Source organism: Dromiciops gliroides, chromosome 5, assembly GCF_019393635.1.
Source record: "Dromiciops gliroides isolate mDroGli1 chromosome 5, mDroGli1.pri, whole genome shotgun sequence".
NCBI lineage: Eukaryota > Metazoa > Chordata > Mammalia > Microbiotheria > Microbiotheriidae > Dromiciops > Dromiciops gliroides.
The window spans coordinates 42,156,719-42,177,002 of NC_057865.1; the positions used below are offsets into that span (position 1 = coordinate 42,156,719).

Genomic DNA, 20,284 nt, shown 5'->3' on the forward strand with positions numbered 1-20,284 from the left:
GAAGAATAAAATATGCAGTGACTCTAATAATGTAAAAAATAATTTTAAAGGCACCTAAACCCAGGTTAAATACAGTGACCAATCTTGGTGCCAAAGACTAGATGACAAAACACATTCAGCCTTTATCCAAGAAGTGAGGTGATATGGTGTGGAGAATGACACATATATAATCAGAAGAAATCACTGTGTCAACAGTTTTTTCTTAACAGTTTTATTTTGCTACAAAAGGATGTCCCACAGAAAGTGAAGCTCAGACTACAGGGGGCTGCTAGCACTGGTCCTTCCTTGATGGGTTGGGGAAGATCCCTTGTAGTTCCAGCAGCTGTTGGGGAAGTCCTTTTTCTTAGTCTCACACTATTATAGACACATGCCAAAATGAATGATGGTAGTGGTGCAGTTATCAGCTCAAAATCAATGTGAGCTGGTAAAGACAAGACCTCTTGGATGACCTAGGCTTTAAAAGATGGGAAGGCTTTGGATAGGAGAGGGACATTTCTTGTTCAAGAAAATGACATGAGTGAAGGCTGGTAGTCCAGAATGAACATGTCACACTGCAGGTACAATGAAGAAAAGTCTGGTTACAGAGGCAGGTATGTAAGGAGAAGGTAAGATTAGGGAGAAGTAGCACTGCATAGTAGAGAGAGAGAGAGAGAGAGAGAGAGAGAGAGAGAGAGAGAGAGAGAGAGAGAGAGAGAGAGAGAGAGCGCGCTGGCCTTGGAATCAGGAAGACCTGGGCCCACATCCTGCCTCTGACCCCTCCTGGGTGACTCTAGACAAGTCACCTGACTTCCTAGGTAGGAGTCCCAAGCAACTCTAAGTGGTAGAGAAGATAGAGCTCTACCTTGGGAAACTCCTTAGCAGTTGGTCGGTCAACATTACCACCAGGCATTGTGGTAAGCAATGGAGATCCTTATACTGATGAAATCAGAGACCCAAGTCTTAAAAAGCTATGGTTAGGTAGAATAAGGTAGACTGTGGAGAACTCGTAATTCGAGGCTCATAATTTTGAGCCTTCATTAATGTGCAATGCAGCCATTCAAAGAATCACAGAGGCAAGTAAAAAGATAAAACTCAGTAAATATGAGGAGAAAGGGAGAAATGAAAGCCCTTGTGTAGAGAAGGGGCAATGAAGAGGAAGAGATTTTTAAAAATCATCACAAAGATGACTGACCAAAAATCAGGGTAGGGTATAAATTGTGGAATGGAAAGAGAAATGAGCTAGAAAATCAAGAGATCTGGATGAGTCCCAGGTCAGCTCTACCATTACCACTTAGCTACATGAGTTTGGTCAAGTCACTTCAATCCCTGGACTTCAGTTTCCTTATCTATAAATATGGGCAGGTAGGTGGCACCAGGCCTGGAGTCAGGACAACTCATCTTCCTGATTGTAAATGCAGCCTCAGACACTTGCTAGCTGTGTGACCCTGGACAAGTCACTTAAACCTGTTGGCCTCAGTATCCTCGCCTGTCAAATGAGCTAGAGAAGGAAATGGCAAACCACTCCAGTATCTTTGCCAAGAAAAATCCCAAAAGGCATCATGAAGAGTCAGACACAACTGAACAAAAACAAAATAAAAGGTGTAGACAAGACTAAGGTCGAGGTCCATTTTTAGCTCTTTTATAAAAAAGAACAGCCATGATGACACAAATTCAAGATTAGGGAAGGACATAAGAATGATCGCATGGAGAGCTGATTTAAGAAAGAAGGTAAATTCAGTTTTTGTACCGTGCTTTGGAAGGAACTGCAGAACATCCTGCATGTCCCACAGGCCCAAACATGAGCCCAGTATTCTAACAAGAGGGTAGAAACCTAAATAAAAGCAGTAAGCTCCAATGCATTCTTTCAAGATTCTCCTAATAATAATAATCATTATTATAGCAAGTAGTTAAACAGCGCTTTTGAAATGACAAACAGCTTGACATTTTAGCTCATTTGTCATGTAGAGACCTCAAGTTCATCAGTCATTTTAACAAACGTTCTTTAAGAAAAGGCTTCAGGGCAGCTAGGATAAAGCACCTCCTAGATTCAGGAGGACCTGAGTTCAAATCCGACTTCAGACACTTGACACTAGTTGTATGACCCTGGGCAAGTCACTTAACCCTCATTGCCTCACCCCCTGCCCCCCCAAAAAAGGCTTCCACAGGAAATACTTCCTATAAATCCTTTTTGCTAGTTTGGGTACATTTCCTTTTTTAGCAATACAATTATGGTATGAATTTATAAGTAAAGAAAATTTCTATGAACAGAATGTTACTTAAAATGCTAACCAGCTTGATATTTAAACAAAACTCATAGTGATGTTTTGAAAAATAAAACAAAAAATATTGTTTAAATGAAATCATCTACTTTGCAAATTCTGGTAAGATATGGGTCTATCCTTAATATAATCTCTTATAATGTACAAACATTTATTTTGCAAACCACCATGTTTATGCTCCAATTCCAGGCTATTTATGGATCAGAGGCCAGTTCTACTTCTAGGATGCCTCACTCAATAAGGGAAGATTAATGCTGTACTTTCTGAGAGACTATGAAAGGAGGCATTATGGGCAAAGTGAAAAAAGCAGAGCTGCTGTCAAAATGATTTGATGAAGGTAAAACTCGTCAATATAGTAAACATAGTAATGTAGTTATGGGGCTGCAGTGAGATTGGGGAGAGTATAGCAACCTGTTAAGCTGAGAAAAAATAAAATTTAGGAAGAAGTTTAACTGATAAAATAGATAAAACAGAGAGTGACTTTTGTTGAGTATGGGACATGAAGAGCATTTATGGTCTACTCTGACAAAAAGAAAACAAACAGCAATGGCCAAAGCAACAGCTTCTACCACTTAAGGGCCAAATGCCCTTTCCCCTTTTTACCCCTCTCCCTGATGCCAAAAAATGAAACTCTGGGCAAGACTTGCTTGAAAACAACTGCATTTCACAGTCCCTCCATCCTCTTTAAATCAATGCCACTCAACAATGATTTAGTTGAAAATCTATCATTTAATGCTGAGTTTTATGAGGGAAAAAGCTTCCACAAGGCTTAAATACTTTGGAGAGGTGGTATTAGATCCCATCCACTCTCTTATCCCTCAGTAATGATCGTCATTCAAAACAATGACCACATCTCCTACGTGCAGTGTCCTGGTCAAAGAATAAGCTTAAACTCATTCAACTGCTAAAGGGCTCACCTTTCAGATAAGGAGATAGGTGAGAAGCCGAGGTAGAAGGGAAAAAAGGCTAGATCGGTTATAAGGCCGTAGCCATAACAAACCAGAAGTGATACAAGGTTCAGACAATGTGTCATTCACATCACATCCGGAATTTTGCAGAAGACAAAATAAACCCCACTCCTTTTTTTCAGCCCCCAACTTTTCCTGTAGAGACAATGCTGAGACACGCTCTCCAGTCTGGTGACCCCAGACTGCCAAGGCACCTTATCTCTAGTAAGTGATAACAGTATCATTGACAACTCCATGTAAGGTTCCCAAGCACAGCCATGTATGTATGTGTGTATGTGTGTATACGCACACGCAGTCTGTAGCTGGTATTTCAGGCACCCAGTGTCGTGGCTAAAAGATTTCCAAATATCCTAGAGGTGATTTATTAAGTTAAAGGCCTGGAAGTATCTGAAAGGTCAGGAAACCACGCATTGTTCCTTCTGGTGTTTATCATGAGGCAGGCCAAGAAGTTTAGGAAAGCCAAGGAATACAAACGGACTTAGTTTTCCACTTTTCCTGAGGTCACATAATGATCACTCACATGGCTTGTCCTGTAAACATAATAAAAAAACTAAGATAAAATTGTCCAAAAAAACCCCTTATGACTGAAAGTCATGGACAAAGGAGCAAGAACAAGAAGTCTATTTATAGCAGTACAAGTCGGGAATTTACAGAAGTCATCGACAAGCTCCTTGGGGGACCTTGGGCCTCAGTTTCCTTCTCGGTCCAGCTCTGAAGCTATGGTGCTAGCTAGGTCAGCATTTATTAAGCCTAATGCAGCAGCAGGAGCACAGGACTGGGAGTCAGGAGACCCAAGTTCCAGTTCCGGGCTTGCCACTGACACCCTGTGTGCCCTTGTCTTAGTTTCTTCCATCAAAATGATTTCTACCAAGTTCTCTTCCAGCTCTTAAAAAAACTGGATTGTCTTGATGAGTTTGATCTGTTGGCTCTAGAACAGCAGGAGAGCTGCATGCAGGTGGGGAGGGTGGATGCTGAAGCATGCCCAGAGCTGCGCCGGCCTGGTTCCTTTAAGAAATAAGTCTCTAGATGGGCTGTAATGCTCTACAGCCTCAAAATCAATCCATCTTTTTTCAAAGAAAACGTTCCACCGCCCAAAGTCTGAACACTGCTGTACTGTACTCCCTGCCCAAACAGGCCCCACCAAGAGAATACCCAAGGTACCCGCGGCTTGGTTGTTTGTTCTTTAAAGTAGGGCTGTTTGCGGAATTTAATACGCTGTAATACACTGTATGTAAATCAAAAGTCACTTTCTCTTCCTTTGGGATGCTGCAAACCACTGAAAAGCAGAAAGAAAGAAAAAAGAAAAAGGTGGGTAGGAGGGAAAAGAAAGAAAAGCCGAAAAAGCAGGATGAAAGGGAAGAAGAGGGAAGAAAGAGAAGGAAGAAAGAGAAGGAAGGAAGGAAGGAAGGAAGGAAGGAAGGAAGGAAGGAAGGAAGGAAGGAAGGAAGGAAGGAAGGAAGGAAGGAAGGAAGAGAGAGAAGCCCGGTGGGCCGAAAGGAAAGATGGGAACAGAGAAAGAAAAGGAGAAAGAACAGGAAAGAAATTAGAGAAAAGTAAAAAGAAAGGAAACGAGGGGAAAGAGAAAAGAAAGAAAGGAGGAGGAGGAGGAGGGCGGGGGCGCCGCTCCGTGACAGCCCAGACCCGGCCCGCACAAGGGCACGCACCAGCAGGGCCCCTTTTCCCGAGCAGACCCGGGCCGGCCACAGCGCTCCCTCCCTCGGGGCCGGGGCCTACTCCTCTGCGGCGGCTGCGCCGTCTCCGGGCTGGGCACAGTCCCTCGGCACCCTCAGGGGCGGAGGCGGAGACCAGGGCCGGTCCCCGGGGCACCCGCGCCCGGGGCCGGACCAGCCAGCGCAGCCGAAGAGGAGGCGGCGGGGCCAGGCCCTTGTCCGTCTGGTCCATGGCCCGTGCAGCCCTGCCCTGTCTAGCGCGGGCCGGCCCTGGCCTCCGGCCGGGTCTCTCCCGTACCCGGCCCGGGCGGGGCGCGCGCCCCTCGGCTGCGAAGCGAAGGAGGAGGCGGCGAGAACGGGCCCCGGCCGGCCGCCGTCCTCGGCCCGGCCAATGAGGGAGGGCGGCCTGACCCTTGTCAACCGCCGCGGTGCCGACCCTCTCCCAGCCTCCCGGGGCTACTCACAGCTGCAGAGTCTCGTAGGCCACCGCCGCCATCCTGCCCCTCCGCCGCCGCTCCGCCGCTGCCGCCGCTCTGCTCTTGGGGTCCTGCCGGTCACCCTCGGAGGTGGCCGCCGCAGCTCCCTGCCCGGCTACCCGAACCTCTCCTCAGCCCCACCCCCGACCCGCCCATTTCAGCCGCGGACGGGCCGCGGACCAGGACAAACTTGGCAAGAGCCTCAGAACGCGAAACGGGAGGGAGGCAAAGAAGGAGCGGGCCGGGCCAAAGAGCGGAGTGACGCAAGCGGCGCGCGGCGAGGATTGGTTGCGTGCCTGCTCGCAGGCGAAGAGAACCCGGGGCTGGCGGAGGGGGAGGTGCGTCCGCGGGAAACCTAGCGGCTGGTTGGAGCCTGACGCGACTGCGTGCAACCTGATAAGCAGCCGCTGCCAGACGTCGTGCATGTACAGGGCCAGTGGCGCAATGGATAACGCGTCTGACTACGGATCAGAAGATTCTAGGTTCGACTCCTAGCTGGCTCGGTACTGGATTTTTTTCACTGGTTATTTTGAGGGGCGCGGACTCACCATCCCTGAGCCTAAAGAAAAAGGAAGGACCTAAAGAAAAAGGAAGGATCCTCGGATCAATGACATGCATCCCAATTGCGCGCAATTGGGAATGAGCCCGAGGCTTGGCCGCGTTCTGGGGATTCCTTAATGGGCTGTTTATCGTAGCTGGGAAGAGAACCTTCCCCAAGTTAGCTCCCTATCTGTGACCGGCTAACCAGACTGCCGACTGCCGTGGCCCTGCTTGCTTGCATTCATTCATTCATTCATTCATTCATTCATTCATTCATTCATTCATTCATTCATTCCACAAACATTTAGAGACCGAGGTGGAATAGTTTACATTCTCCTTGGGCGCTAGATCCATCCATCAGTCAACATTTATTAAGTGCCTACTATGTGCCAAGCACAGTACTAAGCACGAGGGTTAAAAACAAACAAACAAAAGACAGTCTACCCTCAAGAAGCTTACCTTCTACCGCAGGTTGGGCGCTAGGTCCATCAATCAATAAGCATTTATTAAACACCTACGATGTGCAGGGAACCTGCTGGGGATAACCCATGCCCTCAAGGGCTTTACACTCTAATGGAGAGAGGTCAAGCAAACAAATAGATACAAAGCAATGTGGTACTGGACAAATAGGAAATAATTAGCAGAGGGCAGGTACCAGAATAAAGAGGAGTTGGGGAAGGCTTCCGGTAAAAGAAGGAATTTAATTTGAGGCTTAGGTCGGTCACTAGGTCAGATTATGTCTGGAGTCTTTTCCAGCAGCGACTCTTAAATATAATGATTTTATTTGGGAAGGGGTGGAGGCTTGGGTCCTTCCTTGTAAGATAGTCAGCCACTGGGGGCAGCTAGGTGGCGCAGTGGATAAAGCACTGGCCCTAGATTCAGCAGGATCTGAGTTCAAAGCTGACCTCAGACACTTGATACTTACTAGCTGTGTGACCCTGGGCAAGTCACTTAACCCCAATTTCCTCCCCCAAAACAACAACAACAAAAAAGATAGAGAGCCACTATTTCTCAAGCGCCAGCTCTGGGGCTAAGCATTTGCCCAAGGCCCAGATGACCTTTCCTCTCCATCCTCTGGAAACTCGATTTTGATGTTCTTCGGTTGTTGTTCAGTCATATCTGACTCTCTGTGACCCCATTGGGGGTTTTCTTGGCAAAGACGCTGGAGTGGTTTGTCATTTCCTTCTCCGGCTCATTTTACATATGGGGAAACTGAGGCAAGCAGGGTAGAGTGACTCCCCTCACCCCCATAAATATCAATTTGCTTTTCGTTTCCTTCCCTTGGTGGAGGGGAATGAGAGTTCAGCTTTGAGGGGGTGAAGGGTCTGGGTTCCAGAGCTGCTCTTAGTGCCCGTGTGACCATGGGGGTGACTGGGACCTTTCTCCAAACTCGCTTCCTCGTCCACAAAACGACAGGTCGGGTCAGTCACGCCTCTGTTCATTCATTCCCTTTCTCCCTCCCGATGTTGGGCCAATGCAGCGAACTCATCGGGAGCCAGGCAGTCCCAGGATTTTTAGAAATGAATCGAGTCCAAGGCTCAGGGGCAGAGCGGCCAGCCCCAGCGCGAGCCCGAGCCCGCTCCCAGCGGCCTTCTCGTCCCCCTACACCACAACCCGGGGTCCAGGCCTATCCCCCTTCTCCCTGCTGCCCTCAGCCACTGAGGAACATTAGACAAGTCAACTCGCTTGTCTAAGCCTCAGGCCCCCACTCTCCAAAATGGGACAAGCATCCCGGCCACAGCCCACTCTGCAGCTGTTGTGAAGGGCAGATGAGACAGAATCCCCCAGGACCCCAGCTGTGAAAGCTCCTATCAGGCTTTGGCTGACAGGCACCAAGCCACTGAGCATCAGCCAAAACCCTGGGGTAGCCCCCTCTAGGGTCAGTCACAAGGCCCAGTGTATGTCCGCCACTGCCCTTGCCTCTGCCTGTCCAGCTCTTAACCAGCTTGCATTTCTATAAAAGATGTGCATATGGATAAATGTTACCCCTCTTTATTTGGGTAAATGTGTCCCTCTATAGCTTTCGCCAAGTGCTACAGTGGTTAGAGTGCTGGACCTGGACTCAGCAAAACCCGAGTTCAAATCTAGCTTCAGACACGTAACCTGGAGTAAGTCACTTCGCCTGCCTCAGTTTCCCCAACTGTAAAATGGGGATAATAACAGCATCTCCCTCCCAGGGTGGTTGTGAGGATCATGAGATACTTAGCACACAGTAGGTGCTTAATAAATGCACGTTCACTCCCTTCCTCCCATTAGCTTTATAATCTCTGCCACATAATATAGAGCACTTCCCCTTAGGTTCTTTGACATCACTTTCACTTGCCTGGTGAAAGTCCTTTCTGCTCAGCCAAGAATGGGGGAGGTGCCTGGTGCTACAGTGAAGCTGCAAGCCTGGGCCCTTGTCGTAGTGGGCACCTTCTATCTCAGGTGTGGCTGAAAGGAGGGAGCTAGGGTCTCACGGCCGCAGGCCCCTCCCTCCACTGGGCTCCTGTCTGTCTCTGGCTGTCTATCTATGTCTATCCATCTGTGTGTGTCTTTGTGTCTCTGTCTCTCCCTCTCTGAGACTCTGTCTCTGTCTCTGTGTGTCTCTGTGTGTGTGTGTGTGTCTCTCTCTGTGTCTCTGTCTGTGTCTCTGTCTCTCCCTCATTGTGTCTTTCTCTCTGTGTGTTTCTCCCCTGACATTCATCCTAAATGTACCTCTTTGCAGCTCGCAGCCACTGCTCCTGCTTCAAAGAGGAGCATTGAACAGACTCCCTCCTTCAGGTGACAGGCCTGCACGTACTTGTCCTGTCCCCTTCTTCCATGTGACTCCTCACATGCTGGGGCTCCGGTCTCTCTGTTGCCCTGGTTACCCTCTCTGGACCTTTCTCCAGCTTTCCAACTCCCTTCTAAATCTTGGTGCCCAGACTGAGCCCGGTCCTCAGGGCAGGCACAGCGGCAGCCTCCCTTCCCTGTCCTGGAAGCTCAACCCAAGGTCATATGAGTGTTTTTCGGCGCCCATCCCACTGCTAATGCCCAGGGAGCTCTGGTCCACTAAAACCTCCAGATCATTCTCCTCCCCATCCCCCGCCCCTACATCCCTCCAACTCCTGCTGTCCCTCATCTTGAACCTGGGAAGCCATTGAATGCCTCTGGTGGGTGCAGGATTTGGGTCGTCCTTCTGTCATCCCTCCCCTTTGCTCCATGGTCAGCTGACTTCCTTTGTCATTGACTCCACTCTGATCACATAACCTTAGTAACATGCCGTTAAGAAATGGTACTTTGGGGGCAGCTAGGTGGCGCAGTGGATAGAGCACGGGCCCTGGAGTCAGGAGGACCTGACACTTAACACTTACTAGCTGTGTGACCCTGGGCAAGTCACTTAACCCCAATTGCCTCACCAAAAATAAATAAATAAAAGAAGCAGTAAGGTGGATTTAAAAAAAAAAAAAGAAATGATACTTTTATCGGGATGTGTTTCCATGACATCACATGGACTAGCGATATTGTATTGCTTATCTTCTCAAGGGGTGAGGGAGAGGTGGGAAGGAGGGAGAGAATTTGGAACTCAAAATTTAAAAAAATAAATGTTAAAAACAATTTTTAAAAAGAATTAGCTCTTGGATTTGCATGTGCCCTGCATCTCAGCCTAAATCCACCACTTATCCTCTTGGGACTGAACTCTGACCTTTAACCACTGGGGCACTGCCAAGTACTACCTGTCACACGAGGGCCCCAAAACTACCAGCTTCATGAATCTGATGACATTCTTATATTCCATTTAGCTCAGTGAGCCTTGGCCAGAAAGATGGGTAATCTAACCCCCAGAGTGGCACACTGTTAAGAATTCCAGGAAACCATGCCAGGATCACATTAACTTCTGCTTTGTTAGTAAAATCCAGAGCGGCAGCATTCATTCACCTCTCCTGGTTCTGTAGCCATGGTGACTGGGCCTGGACTAGGGGACAAGTGGCACTCCTCAGGGATGGTCCTGCTACTAATATTAAACCCACAACTCCAGCATGACTAAAAATGGAAAGATTCTGGGGTCTCCTGGGAAAACGTAGAGCCTCTAAGAAAGCCAACGTGATTTCAATGCAGTGATCAACCATGATTCCAAAGGATGGATGATGAAGCAGGCAACCCTCTCCCCTCCTACCACTGACAGAGAGGGGATGGACCCAAGGCTCAGAATGAGGCATAGTATTCTTTCCCCCCTTCTCTCTCTCTCATTTTTTTTTTTTTGGTGAGGCAATTGGGGTTAAGTGACTTGCCCAGGGTCACACAGCTAGTAAGTGTTAAGTGTCTGAGGCCAGATTTGAACTCAGGTCCTCCTGACTTCAGGGTTGGTGCTCTATTCACTGTGCCACCTAGCTGCCCCCTCCCCCCTTCTCTTAAGAGATGATCAATTTCTTTTTTTTTTTTTTTTTTTGCAGGGCAATGAGGATTAAGTGACTTGCTCAGGGTTACACAGCTAGTTAGTAAGTGTCAAGTGTCTGAGGCCAAATTTGAACTGAGGTCCTCCTGAATCCAGGTCCAGTGCTTTACCCACTGCACCACCTAGCTGCCCCCATATTCTTTTTTTTTTTTAATCTCTCTGGCTTCCAAATTCACTCTTCCTTTTCTGCTCCTCCCCCATCCATTGAGAAGGCAAGCAACATGATCCCCACTATACATGTGAAGTCATGCAAAATACATTTCCATATTAGCTATGTTGAAAAGAAAAGCAAGAAAAATAAAGTGGGGGAAGAAAGCTATATCATTTTCAAACAACAACCCATGTGGGGATTTGTTTTGGTTTATTCTGAGTTATTTATTACAAGGGATTTTTCTTTTTTCTTTTCTTTTCTTTTTTCCCATGGGGAAGGTGGTGGAAGATAGAGGGGAGGGATTAGGGATTAAAAGGGGGTTATTGAGATTTTTTTTTTTCAATAGATGAGATCAGAAGGAAGGCTAGAAAGAAAGAAGCATAACCAAGCACAACTGCTTTGAAAGCTGTAGGTCGAAATGAATAAGACAAGTAATAGAGCTACGGTTTCATGTAAAATGCTCTCTTTCCGTTCTATTATTTCTATGGAAATGCCAGTTTTATTTGATGTTTGCTAAATTCAGAATAAAAATTGAATTTTAAAAGTTAAAAGCAAATGTGATTTTAGGCTACATTAAAACAAGCAGGAGGCGTTAGGGAGAGGAAGGCCCCTTTGTGCTCTTCAGCCAGTGCTTTGTTCGATTGGGAGCCATGTCTTAGGGAGGGGGATAAGAAACTGGAAGTTCAGAGAAGGGCACCACAGGATAGCAAAGGTTCTCCAGATTGTATTATATGTAGGAAGGGAAGGCGTTTAGCGTGGGGAAGGGTAGCCATTATTGCTTCTTTCTAGTATCTGCAAAGCTTGACCCCAGCGGGCACAACTAGGAACGATGGGTAGAAGTTGCAAAGAGGCCAGATTGGTCTTCATTTATTTGTAGCTGTTATTCAAGTGTCCATTTCCTTCTCCGTCTCTCTCTCTCTCTCTTTTTTTTTTGTTTTGTTTTTTTAGTGAGGCATTTGGGGTTAAGTGACTTGCCCAGGGTCACACAGCTAGTAAGTATTAAGTGTCTGAGGCCAGATTTGAACTCAGGTACTCCTGACTCCAGGACCAGTGCTCTATCCACTGCGCCATCTAGCTGTCCCTTCTCTTTTTTTTTTTTTTAAACATATGAGGAACTGAGGCAAACAAGGTAAAGTGACTTGCCCAAGGTCACACAGCTAGTAAGTGTCTAAGGCTGGATTTGATCTTACGAAGATGAGTCTTCCTCATTCCCAGCCCTGCACTTTATCCACTGCACCACCTAGCTGTCCCCAGTCTTAGAATAACTTCTGGATAGTTCAATGCTATCCCAAAGCAGAACAGGTGGACCTGGGGAGATGGGCACTCCCTGACTGACGGTCTGTAAGCAAATACTGGCTGGTTGCTTGTTGATGGTATTTAGAGGACATTCTTGGGGCCCAATCAGAAGGCCTCTGAGGTCCTTTCCAGCTCTGTGGTTCTTTGTGTGAAAGGAGAAACGGACCATTTCAAAGTGCATGTGCTGCCAAAGTGAGCACTTAAACTGACTAATAGAGGTTTTGAATTTAAAATTGCAAGATTAAAAGGCATTGCCTGGAGAAGGAATAATATGTACGTATTTTTTTAATCCATGAGGGAGCCAAGCAGTTCGCTTGTAGTCCCTGTGGCTGAGGCTGGGGGATCACTTGAGCCGAGGAGTTGAGATACAATAGGACTAAAGTCAGTGGGGTGCCCACTCTATGGCTGGTGCCAACATGACGCACCCTTGGGTGTGGAGAGTGTGTGTGTGGGGGGGGTGCCTGAGGAGTGAACTGGCCCAGGCCAGAAAAGGATCAGTCCAAAGCTGCAGTGGGATCGGGCTGTGAGACACTCCCTGCCTGGGCAAGATCCGCTGACCCAATCTAAAAAAAATCCAAGTCGGAAAAAGCCCATCCTTACCACTTGATGCCTATGACTTTCCAGCTGCCCCTTGGAAGTCTTCTTCTCAGTGTTTCTCTGTGCAGAGCAGTTGGCACTAGGGGATCAGGGAAGAATGTCTATGTCTTTGAACCTTGGGGCAGGCTGGAGAGAATCCTGAGCCTGCTCAAATAGAGAAATCTCTTCCCGGGTGTCAGACCGCTAGGCTCTCTTTCAAGCACACAGCTAGGGCCCTGAGCATCCTCTGTGGTCTATACAGGCTTTTGTAGGAACCCTGAGGGTATGGCCCACTTGGACATGGGAAAATAGGAGCCTGGGGGCAGCTTCATCATCCTCCAAACAGGTGTAACCTTGGGAGCACTCTTATCAATGATACCTGCCCCACCCCCTAGTGTCTGGCACAGAGGAGTTTAATAAATGTCTATTGATAAAATAGAAAGAACAGAAAACTCAATATTTTGTGATATTTAATGGCCAGCCTGACCCCAAAGAAGAGACAAGAAAATGACCCCTTCTTCCCTTCTCTGCAGAAGCAGAGGACCATGGGTGCGGTACACTGCATCTAAAGTCAGTCTCAGGGGCAGCTAGGTGGCGCAGTGGATAGAGCACTGGCCCTGGAGTCAGGAGGACCTGAGTTCAAATCCGACCTCAGACACTTAACACTTACTAGCTGTGTGACCCTGGGCAAGTCATTTAACCCCAATTGCCTCACTAAAAAAATTAAAAAAAAAAAACCATAAAGTCAGACTCAACTGAAATGTTGGAGAGGAAAATGGGAAACCGCTCCAGTATCTTTGCCAGGAAAACCCCAAATGGGGTCACTGAGAGCCAGTCCTGACGGAAACAACTCAACAACAAAATCTGAAATGTTGGTTACTTTTCTCAAACCTCTTTTTTTTTTTTTAATTTTATTTATTTTGGTGAGGCAATTGGGGTTAAGTGACTTGCCCAGGGTCACACAGCTAGTAAGTTTTAAGTGTCTGAGGCTGGATTTGAACTCAGGTCCTCCTGATTCCAGGGCTGGTGCTCTATCCACTGCACCACCTAGCTGCTCCTTCTCAAACCTCTTTTAAAATTCTTTGTTACTGGGCACAAGTGAGGCAATGGAAGCAAAGGTGATGTAAACACAAAAGACATCAATAAAAATTTAAAAATGTATTTTTAACAAAGAAAAAAAAGCATTATCTGCAACTGCATTAAAACACTGTTGATCTGCCACTTCCTACAAGAGGACTTTCCTAATTCTCCCCATGTTCCCACTCTCCTGCTTGAAATTGTTTTTATTTATTGGTGTATTATTACATTCCTGCCTCATGCCTGGAGCATAGGAGGTGCTTGATGTATGTCGAACCAAAATGAATTGGATTGAACCACAAAAAGAAAAAGAGTAGACAAAGGAAGCACATCCAACCTCGACTCAGTTGCATTTATTGATTTGGGTAATTCAAAATTGGGCCAGGTTTTCCATTGCTTTGGCCCTATTATATCATAAATACTTAACAGCTTTAAAAAAAGGACAGCATCCATCCACCCCTAGCTGAGATTAGTCATGTCACCAGATATACTAACAAGCTTTTTAATTTTTATTTTCTTTGGAACTGAAATGTCCTAGAAACAAACAATCAAAATGAGTACCATTCCGTATTGTAGGCCCTGGCCAGCTTATTTCAAGCTGTTGAGGTTTGAAAAGTGTGAGCGTACGTACATCTAGCAGACCTGCTGCATCAAGAACACCCATGACTTTAAAGGAGGAAACAGCAATTTCAGGATTAAGAAACAAAACATTTTTCCATTCTTTTGCTAAAGCAAGCATCAGGGCATTGGGGAATCTTACCCAAGGGCAGTGGAGAAAAAGGAGCATTTAACTTTGAATGAGAAGACATGAGTTTGTGTTCTGATACCCACTCACTAACTGGGAGAGATGGCAGGAGGGAAAAGACAATTTTTCTGAAGCATTCTGAACGTGGTAATGACAGCTGCCCTCAATCTATCACACTCATCATCTGTAGGCAGAGGGATTGGGTTGCCTCTCTCCCCTTGCGGGTCTTGGCCATCATCTCAGCAAAAGGGAGGGAGTGAAAAGGAAAGGACCACGACTGGTTTATCAACGGACTCTTCAGAGACCTAGGCCGTGGGAAGAGCACCTGTGGAATTTGTGGGAGACACCTTGAAGCTATGGGGTAGCTCTTTCTAGGAGAACACAGAAGCCCAGGCTGGGCCTGCCTACATCCCCCTGCAAAGAGCAAGCTTCTACAGGAAGGGACAGTAAAAATGGGCTAGGAAAACAGCAACAATAACAACAATGTGGGTTAGTACTTTAAGAGTTACTCTTCATACTTGTTATTCATTTGACAATAGTTTGAATCATGCTATAATAATAGAACAAAAGATAAACACAGAGGAAAGTGCATCCCCTCACAGCGAGCTTTTCATACTCAATACTGAAATTCATTCCCCCAAACTCTGCCAAGTTCTGGCTCAGGGAAAAAAAAAAAAACTATGTCAAAGACATGGCATCTCAAATGAGAGAATATGCATAAAGAGCTCAACACAGCACCTGGCACACAGTGGACACTAATAAATCCTTGCTCCTGCTTTCCCTCCATTTTGTCTTTTTTTTAAAGATTTCACTCTAGTGATTTCAGATGTTCTAGAATGACTTGGGACTTCATGGACGGCACCTCAGGAGTTGTTCCTACATAAAATAAGGAGGAAAATAAAAGACAAGGCCACAGTGGGCCCATCAGCCTGAGATAGCACAGTGCATGTATGTACAGATGTTACATATGCATATATACACACATGATGTGTGTGCACATATATGTATAAATGTTAATGTATGCCTATATGTATGCTACATGTAAACACATGCACTTCTGTGTGCATTCGTGCACATATATAGATTTGTATGTAGACCAGACCTTTGGTTGTGTTGGCATAGAGAATAGCATGAAGAAACTTCCCAAACCCAAACAAGTCTACACCTGCCCTACAACTTTGAGAGTTGCCTTGGGGGGGCGGGGGCAGCTAGGTGGCACAGTGGATAGAGCACTGGTCCTGGATTCAGGAGTAACTGAGTTCAAATCCGGCCTCAGACACTTGACACTTACTAGCTCTGTGACCCTGGGCAAGTCACTTAACCCCATTGCCCCGAAAAAAAAAATGCAGAGAAGAGACAAGAAGGAAGACCAGCAAGAAGCCCAGATAACTAGGTTGGCCTTGAAAGCCGCAGGCTGAGTCGGCCATACTGCCTATGTTTAGAACTTTAAAAACAGCTGTGGGTCCTGATCATCAGTGGCTTCTTTGGAGAGGGCAGAGGGGCTTAAGAGGGGTCACAGGAAGCCAAACACTGGGCCTGCACCGAAGGCAGAGCTCCTCCCCAATTCATTCAGCTCCATTTTCAACAAGGGCACCTCATACCTGGGGGACCCCCAGGGAGCCTCCTCCCAGATCTTCCCTATGAACCCTCTTGTCCCAGGGAGTAAAGAGCCTCTTCAGCAGAGCCCAGCATCCCTGGAACTAGAAATGACAAGAGAGGAAGCAGAAAGTCGCTTTGCCTTTGTCTGTATCACTAGCACCCAGCATAGAGCGCTTCCTGAATGCTTGTTGACTACCTGACTCTCCCTAGTATTTGTTGTTATTCTTTAATTTAAAGTTGAGTTGGATGACCCTGGTGGGGCAGAAGGGATGACACAAAAATGTCCTCACCAAGCTATTTAGCGGTACCATCAAAACAAATGAACAAACCCTGAATCTCTCTCCCCAGTGCTTAGCAGAGCCCCCCATCAATACTTGTTGACTGACTGGGCTCTAATTCTGGGTTTAGCACTTATGATTCCTTGTGTGATTGGACGAGTCATTTCACCTTCACAGGCCTCAGTCTCTTCTATAAAATGAGGGAACTGGACGACCTCTAGAGCCCGTTCTAATTCCAAATCTATGATCCGACCATTAGGCTAGGTCTACCAGACCAGAACCTGGGGGTGGCGAGGGGAGGAAGATGAAACACAGGCCCAGCTAGAATAAAATCGAGCTGTGGCACATGTAAAACTCAATTCACCAAGGCCTAAGCCCTGGGCTTCCTTCAGGCTTTGGAACACACCTGCTATCTGCGACCAGACAAGCCTGGGAAGTGGGATAGACTGGTGATGGTTTTATAGGCAGATAGATATTTTGGAACTCTAGAGCCTTTCATTTTTCACTTTTTCTACAGAGCTGTGAGAACTAGCCCCCGATCCTGCTGGAACAGCCTTAACTTTGCCAGCCCCTTCCCCTTGCTTGTGTTGGAGCCTGAGGTTAATTATATGTTCCCAGAAATTCAGCATTCAAGGCTTTCATAGGCCAGAGGTAGCCGGCCTCAGAAGCCACTATTTCCTCATCCTGCCCAGCAGGGTCTGAGAGTAGACCTAGACTGTGGCAGGCGTTGGGATTGACTTTCACCACAGGCTACATCTGAAAAAGAGAAAATGAGAGACATTTTCAGGGTCTTTTTCTCTTGTTCCTTCCAATGAATGGTATTAACACTAGGTCCCCAAAGAGTGGCTCAACGCCACCGTGAGGCAAATGCTATTGGACTCTTACCAACATCTAACTGTTTTGTAGGTTGTGCTGCTCCTTGGGAAATGTGACTAAAATAAAAAGAAGGTGTACCTGAATTTAAATGCATCTATGTAAGAGTTTTAAGTTGCCAGTGACTTCACCAACTGGAGATTGGCCAATGGAAGAAAAGGCATCATTTTGCCAGCGGATATGATACAGCATAAACAAAGCGTTCAGAGGCCCAAAGCAGAGGACTGTTGTAGGCACTGACCCTTAAATCTGGTTGAGCTATATTAGGAAATTTTTGTGATTTTTGAGGAGCCATCCTTAGTCTAAGGAAGCAGTTACATAAAAGGTATCCCATAGGCTGGTTTCTTTGCAGCTAAAGCTTATAGCTTTGGGGACTTTGGAAGTCATCAAATTCAACTCTTAGTTTACAGATGAGGAAACTGAGGGAGGTGGTGGCTAGGTTGACTTGCCAAGGGTCACAGAGCCAACTAGTGTTCGAGGCAGCATTTGATCCCAAGTCGTCCTGACTGCAAGAGTAGGGGTCTATCCAACAAACGATAATGTCTCTCCAAGTCTATGGCACTGAGTATCAGAGCAAGTAGTTTCATGTCTCAAGTGACTTTCTTGATTTAAATACCTTTTCTCCAATAAGATGGGGAGTGTGTTCCCCAGCCATCTGGTTTTCCAGGGAGGAAAAAAAGTCTGCTTTAATTATATTACAGGGTTAGCTCTTAGTCTGTCTCCAGAACCCTGGGTGAGTCCAGTTACAAAATGGCGGCCAAGCCAAAGAAAAGCTGGTCCACATGTTCCCACCTACCCCCATGCCAATACCCATTTCATAGCAATGGGAACATTGGAGTCCAAGGCCTAACTCTGAGGACCTGGCATGAGCTGAACGGTGCCTGCACCAAGCTCTTCTCCCATGGTCCATTTAGTAGGGAAATTCTCAAGGTAGGAAAGAAGAAAGGCTCTGCCCAATGGATCCCAGTTCTCTTGGGAGGTTGGGGAAGGGAAGTGAAGGAAAAAGAAGTCTGAAGAGATTCAAAAAAATGAAAGAAAACATTCTTCTAAGCAATTATTATGTATGTGCCAGGTACCAGAGATACTGATTTTGGTGCCAGTAAAACCAGTGAGAGGCAGGCATGGCATAGTGGATAGAGAACAGGCCTTGGAATCAAGAAGACCTGGCTTCAAATGGTGTCCCTGACACGTCCTGCCTGTCTGAGTTTGAGCAAGTGGCTTAAAGTCTAAGTGTCCCAGGAAAATCTCTAAGACTAGAAGAGGCACCACAGGGGCAGATCTGCCCAGGTAAAGAAGGTTTTCACACCAGACACTCCCAAAACATGGGTCCAGTCCAAAAAAATTACTCTGACAAAATATTTCTATGGGCACCTTCTTCGGCTTCACATAAAAACCTGGCTCTTGTTTACACTGTTGGCAAATCTTTCCTGTGTCACCAATGAAAATATAGGGACTGTCTCTCTTTGTAACACAATGATCATCTTCAGAGATTACTAAAGAAGACCTGAAATCTGACTTCTGGGGCAAAAGGAAGATGTAAAGGATGTTTTGTACATAGTATTTCCTTAAGGAAAAAGAAAGACTCTGAAGGTCTGCTATCAATCTGTTGGTATCCTGAATGGGAGAAGGGGGGAGATCTTAAAATGGGCTCCACATGAATCACACAGAAGACTGCACAGTAACCTCAGCAGGTAGGGCTCAGGATGGCTAATTGTGCTTTCCACAAGCGAATCTCCTTGCGCCTTGATAATGATGCCTTTTCCCAAGTAATCTGAAGACCTCCTGCGTGCAGAGGAAGGCACTTGGAAGATAAATGTACCAGAATGGATATGGTTTTACTTTCCTGGCCAAGGGAAAACAAAACCAGGCACACACAGACATGCATGCGTCCTTTTCCCTTATCACCCTCCTCCCACCTCCCCCAAACCCAAACACACCCATCTCAGAAATCGAAATTATGATTTGCTGCTTAGGCATTCCCTGCTGTGCATGCAGGGAAACGGGCACCAAAATTGGCTCTGTCCAAGCTGGACTAGTAGGGGTGCTGGTGGGTGGCCACCGAGGAAGCCCCCTTCTCAATGTGCTTTAGATGGCAGGCGTGACAGAGCAAGTGGTCGTCCAGAGGGTAGCACCGGTGGCCATCTTCATCGTTGAGTTCCATTCCACAATCCTAAAGAGTCAGAGTGTCCAGTTAAGTTGGGGAGTGGGAGAGACTAAAAACAAGTCACTTGCCCTCCCTAGCTTCCTAACCTGACAGGCCTGGTGGAAGAGCCAGGACAGAGACAAAGCTCTGTTTTAAGAAATTCACAGAAGACAATGGAATAGGGAGGGTCCAAAGGGAAACAGACAAGCAGGATAGCTTTGAAAGCAACATGTGGGATTGATTATATACTATTTTTAAAAATCAGGCTAATCCTCCTTTTCTTTATTCTACTTTGTATATGGAAATGTTCTCTTTTAGTGTGTTTACTAATCTCATATGAAAACAAAAATTTTAAAAGGAGGGAGGGAGAAAAGGAAGGAAGGGAAGAGGAGAGGAGAGGAGAGGAGAGGAGAGGAGAGGAGAGGAGAGGAGAGGAGAGGAGAGGAGAGGAGAGGAGAGGAGAGGAGAGGAGAGGAGAGGAGAGGAGAGGAGAGGAGAGGAGAGGAGAGGAGAGGAGAGGAGAGGAGAGGAGAGGAGAGGAGAGGAGAGGAGAGGAGAGGAGAGGAGAGGAGAGGAGAGGAGAGGAGAGGAGAGGAGAGGAGAGGAGAGGAGAGGAGAGGAAAGGAAAGGAGAGGAAAGGAAAGGAAAGGAAAGGAAAGGAAAGGAAAGGAAAGGAAAGGAAAGGAAAGGAAAGGAAAGGAAAGGAAAGGAGAAAGGAAAGAAGAAAGGAAAGGAAAGGGGAGGAAAGAAGGAAGGAAAAAAGAAAGGAAGGGAGGAAGGAAGGAAGGTCCAATAGACTGGGTGTCTTTGACCAGTTAGCAAATCTCTCCATTTTCTCCTTACACACAATAATTGCTAACAAGTTAACGTTTAATAAGCTAACATAGCACTTTAAGGTTTGCAAAGGTCTCCTTTGATCCTGATAAACTGTGAGATAGGTGCTATTACTATCTCTGTTTTATAGATGAGCAAACTAAGACAAAGAGAGGTTAAGTTTCCCATGATTATATAGCTAGTAAATGTGGGAGGCAGGATTTCAATTCAGGTTTCCCCAATTCCAAGTCCAGGATTCTACCCACTGTTCCACCTACATAATTGCCCCTGTCATCTCCTACATTCCTATTGAAAGGGGCCACTGTTGAGCTACTTCCCCTAGATTCTTTAGGCATCACTGTTGATGCTTCTGGGAGCAGGATCAAGATAAATGACACCACAAA

General features: G+C 46.5%; 2 protein-coding genes and 1 non-coding gene across 3 annotated transcripts in view; 1 reads left to right on the forward strand and 2 right to left on the reverse strand.

Moving 5' to 3' along the window:
• The window catches only part of SACM1L (SAC1 like phosphatidylinositide phosphatase), a 51,787-nt gene extending 46,282 nt beyond the window's left edge, over positions 1–5,505 (reverse strand). Inside the window, exon 1 of the mRNA XM_043966567.1 lies at positions 5,361–5,505. Within this exon, the coding sequence (XP_043822502.1) occupies positions 5,361–5,392 (32 nt within the window). The 5' untranslated portion in view covers positions 5,393–5,505. The remainder of the gene's footprint in view (positions 1–5,360) is intronic.
• A 297-nt stretch (positions 5,506–5,802) lies between these two features.
• Positions 5,803–5,875, forward strand: TRNAR-ACG. Its single transcript has one exon. It is a non-coding gene; the product is annotated as a tRNA-Arg (tRNA).
• Positions 5,876–13,767: 7,892 nt separating this feature from the next.
• Positions 13,768–20,284, reverse strand: part of LIMD1 (LIM domain containing 1) — a 92,209-nt gene continuing 85,692 nt past the window's right edge. Inside the window, 1 exon segment of the mRNA XM_043968732.1 lies at positions 13,768–19,094. Coding sequence (XP_043824667.1) covers positions 18,957–19,094 — 138 coding nt within the window. The 3' untranslated portion in view covers positions 13,768–18,956.